At 38.0% G+C, this 4,838-nt stretch overlaps 1 protein-coding gene across 1 annotated transcript; it reads left to right on the top strand.

Moving 5' to 3' along the window:
* The first annotated feature begins 2,995 nt into the window (after positions 1-2,995).
* On the top strand, positions 2,996-4,477 carry LOC116656504. The gene is made up of 2 exons (XM_032456149.2): positions 2,996-3,428; positions 3,539-4,477. Exons 1-2 carry the CDS (start codon positions 3,313-3,315, stop codon positions 4,164-4,166), a joined length of 744 nt encoding a protein of 247 aa, XP_032312040.1. The 5' UTR covers positions 2,996-3,312; the 3' UTR covers positions 4,167-4,477.
* Positions 4,478-4,838: the final 361 nt, after the last annotated feature.

Genomic DNA, 4,838 nt, shown 5'->3' on the forward strand with positions numbered 1-4,838 from the left:
TCATTTTCTTGTCTCATAACCTCTGTCAGTTCATAAAATTTAATACTCCTCCATAACTGATTACCACCTATTCTTTGTATTTTTTGCTTATAAATAGGAGTTGCTCTCACTGGTGGCAATTGTCTCAAATCTCCGATAAAGATCATATTCATACCACCGAATAAGGAATCATAATGACCTGTTATCTCTCTCAGTCTTAAATCTATTCGTTCTAACATCTCAGCACCAATCATACTCACTTCATCGATAACTATTACTTTCACGTACTTGAAAAGTGTTCGATATAAAAATTTCAGTTCATTTGATAGTGGAATTCGATTCGCCGGTGATATTTTGAAAGCCGTATGAACTGTTGTGCCCCCAATAGCTACTGCTGCCTTTCCTGTTGATGCGCAAGCAATATAAGCGTTTAAATACCCATCAGTATTAGAAAATCGGTTGAAAATCTCCATTAATAATTTGATGGTGAATGTTTTTCCACATCCTGCTGGCCCGGTTAAGAGTAAGTGTAAGGGTAATGCGTTTTCTGTTTGATTTAAATGTATACAGTGTTGTAACAATTCGAATTGCTTCTCATTTGTTAATCTCATTAAATCATTAAACTTGTCATTCTCCATAATGTTATCTTTTTTCCTGGCAATTGCACCAAGTTTGTTCAATGATGCTTGCCGCAAATCAAGATTGGCAATTGAATGGGGATCATTCAGGAGTTGTTCATACGGATCAGGCTCTTGATGGACATTCACTTGATTTCGGTCGTCATCATAAAGAAGTTCTTCACGACATAACTGAGCGCATATTTCCATAGTTTTAGCAATGTCTAAATTTGACTCGAATTCTTTTCTACGTTCCATTATTAATGCCTCATTCTGTTCAAATAATTGTAGAAATTGCATGTCTGCTAAAACATCTGTTTCTTCAACTCTTAACTTGAGGTGTAAAGTAACCATCTCCCTCTTATAGTCTGCGAAGTCTTTTCCCATGTCGTAATTTCTATACCTAATTATTCGTGGTATTCTCCTTTCAGAAATTTTTCCTTTGGGACCTACATTATATTTCGAAACAAATTGTGCTAACGTTACGTCTTCGAGTTCTTCCGGCCTCTTCTCATATTTGTCAAACCAATTTTGTTTCCAAATGTCAGTGCAATCGTAACCAAGTTCTTCAAGTTCTTTATTTGTTTTCCTAATTCGTTCACGCTCTTGTGGCCAGAGTGTTGGTATGTAAACGACTGCTACTGACGTTTTAGACATTGGCAACCGCAATAAAAACCAAGCGGCCTCTTGACTTGTCATTTCAACACTATTGAGCACGTTAACACTAAGTTTTCTGAGTGCCTCAACGATATCAAAGTCCGGATTTTCGTCAATAACCTCTACAATTTGTCGCTGCAAATTGCTGATGCCTCTATTAGTTTTGTTGACATATTCTACAACGTATTGTGCGCACGAATACTCTTCAATAATATATTGAAAGTCCATGTTAGATCCTAATACATTTAACAAGAAAGGATTGAAGAAATTATACCATTTTTCCGAAGGAAGTCGTTTAACAAATGCTCGTGGTCTCATTATGCCGGCTCGTATAATGTTAATATACTGTTCATCCGAAGTAATTAAGTTGCAGTCATAAAAATGATTAATGCTGTCATAATCAATGTCTTCTAGATTTTTCCTGATTAATTTATAACGATTCTTTAGCTCTCGAATTTGTGGATGATCTATCTCCAATGGTGTGAGAATGGCAGTTTTACGCATGGGCATAAAAGGTGCATCAAAGCGGCAAGTGGGAGAGTGATTCGGTTGGTTATTTTTGTAGCACGTAAATGTATGTTTGTGAGTTTGAAGTCTAATATTTTCTGAAGCTTCAGCTGGAGAGACTGAGATTAGAGTATCTATGAGGGATACAGTAGCCTCGTAATCTGCGCCTAGTGGATCGTTTGGAGCATTGTCTAACCATATAAGTGAATGAACATGTGGACTACCTCGGTGCTGAAATTCGATGCGCTTGAAGAAATTGATGACTCTATATTTTCCAAATGGACTACATTTTTTGGATTGTAAAATTGAAAAGATAACGTTAATTAATTTATCGATATGGAGTGCGCAACTAACTGCATCTTCATTAATCAAAGTTGTTTTATGAATGTAATTTAAATTTTCTAGTTGCTCTTCTGTCAATTTTACACGTTCTTTCAAGAAATGCAAAGTCTGTAACAATTTTTTCCAACCGATTTCATTTGCACTCATTGTTAAAAACATTGTAGGTCTCCCTAACTGACGCATCATTGCAAATAGATTCCGCTGGCGCTCAGACCAATATGCAGCTGAATTTGGAATCGGTTTTAAAAAAGCTAAGTTCTTATCTAAACAGTTGTTAACGTAGTCCGGAGACATAATAGTCTCTTTACTTATATTTGTATTTGTCCCAAAGTGTTTGAAAGTAATCTTTAGAGAGTCGCTGACCCTCGAACGCATAATTTTTGCCGCAACGTAAAGAAGTTTATTAGGCGTAACTCCTCTCCTGTCAGAACGCCGTAATTCACTCGTGGCAATCATGAAAGGCGTAACACTAATCTCTGGGTTGAACTCTCTAAATTGTCCGAGGTAGATCGAAGGGAAAGAAAGATCTTCTGCGTGTTTATCGAATAACAAACTTTTCGGTACGTTTCTTTCACCCGGTGCGATTTGTAAGAAATTGTCTTCGTTCCAGAGCAAAGTATGCTGCTGCGCGATAAGACTTTCTTCGATTGGGATATGTTCGCTCAATTCCTCAATGTTAACCACTTGAGGAGCATTCCTATGATCAAACATCTGAGGAGAGACATTCTCATCACTGTTAAACGTTGTATTGCTAGATTCTCGTACAGGCGTGTAGTCTATTTGAATATCTTGCTCAATATTCCCGAGAAAAGAGTTATTTATGGATATTTTATAAAATTTATACATTGGTTGATCAACTAGATACCGTAACCAAGCTTTAATTTCGCCTTTTGAAGTGAAACTTCTTTAGGCGCGTAATGGATTTTCGGGGACGGAGTAAAACCGAGTCAGGATCGACACGAAAATGCGAGTACCCCCACCACCGCTCACCGTTCACTGTCCCTCTCTCACCATATGCGCTTGTTGAGGTGGGGGAGCCGCTCACGAACGTTGTCTCTCTTCTCTTCTTTCCTCTCTCTCAGACACCAGCGAACTGCGCCACGCCAAGCATTAGCTGCTTGGTTAGTATACTGCGTCGAGAGTGTAATACGAGTGAAATACGTAATTGATTGTGGTTCATACGGTTTGGTACAGAATTTCAGTGTTAAAAATGAGTAGTGACGAGATAGACGTGATGAACACATCAGTGGCACAAGAGGAAATATCCCCTGAGAATCACCAAAGAAGAGGAGAGTCTGATTCACACAGTGATGACAATAACATAAGGTAAATATGACCTATAAGAGTTGATAAATATTTCACAATATAGTAGTATTGTTGGAATACGATTGTTTAACATATTGGCGAGATTATACTAACAGTGAAATATGATGTAGGAATGTCGTTAGAATCAAAGCAATGGCCAACAGGCGGTACAGACAGCGGAAAAAAGAATTAAAGCCTCCCAAACCTCAAGCTAAAACGGCAGCAGAACGTTGTAAAGCATACAGAGACCGTCAAAAACTTCGGAAATCTGCGGTAGCTGAAGCTATAACACCTGCTCCAGTTCCATCAAAAAAACCGAAAATCGTTCCAAATTCTACGTGTACTGCGAATTTATTGAGTCCCAATGATGGTCCAGAATACGTCCTACATGCAGCACAAATACATAACCAACATAACCAACAGAATGTACACGATGACCATGAACTCCCGAATAGAGAATCACTGAGTGATGTTGATTCCGACATGGATATTGGAGAGCATTTCGATGGGCCACCGATAGAATTTGATAATGACTTTGTGCCTCCCTATAGTGGCTATGTGAACCACAAATTTGCACATAAACAATTTCAAAAAATGTTTGTGGAAAATCCTTTCGGCTATGCTTGCAGCGTTTGCGATCGGCTTTGGTTCGAAAAGGATTTAAAAAAGGCGACATCCGCTGATGAAACGTTGCTTAAAAAAATAACGGTATGTTTAAAGCATAATGTGGATGTTATCATAATTTTCTTAATGTCGTAACTCTTATCAATGTTTGAAATTAATAGTTAACATATTTTCCAGGCTCTTGCGAACATTGCTGATGCAAAACTATGTACTACATGCAAAAGGAGTATGCAGAATAAGAAAATTCCAACGCTAGCGACCTTCAATGGCTTCAAATATCCGGAAAGACCAGCCTATTTGCCTCAACTCAACCTCATTGCTGAAAGATTAATTTCGCCTAGACTACCATTCATGCAAATACGGCGAATAAGACACGTTAACGGTCAGTTCTGCATAAGTGGCCAGATCATCAATGTTCCTGTCTCGGTAGATAATATGGTGAGCGTTTTGCCATGACATGTGGATGACGATTTTTGCATCAACGTACACATTAAAAAGAAATTAATCCATAAGTCGAGTTATTTGCAAGGGTTGGTGAAAAAAGGCGAAATTAAAGCTTGGTTACGGTATCTAGTTGATCAACCAATGTATAAATTTTATAAAATATCCATAAATAACTCTTTTCTCGGGAATATTGAGCAAGATATTCAAATAGACTACACGCCTGTACGAGAATCTAGCAATACAACGTTTAACAGTGATGAGAATGTCTCTCCTCAGATGTTTGATCATAGGAATGCTCCTCAAGTGGTTAACATTGAGGAATTGAGCGAACATATCCCAATCGAAGAAAGTCTTATCGCGCAG

This window comes from Drosophila ananassae, assembly GCF_017639315.1.
Source record: "Drosophila ananassae strain 14024-0371.13 chromosome Y unlocalized genomic scaffold, ASM1763931v2 tig00000089, whole genome shotgun sequence".
NCBI lineage: Eukaryota > Metazoa > Arthropoda > Insecta > Diptera > Drosophilidae > Drosophila > Drosophila ananassae.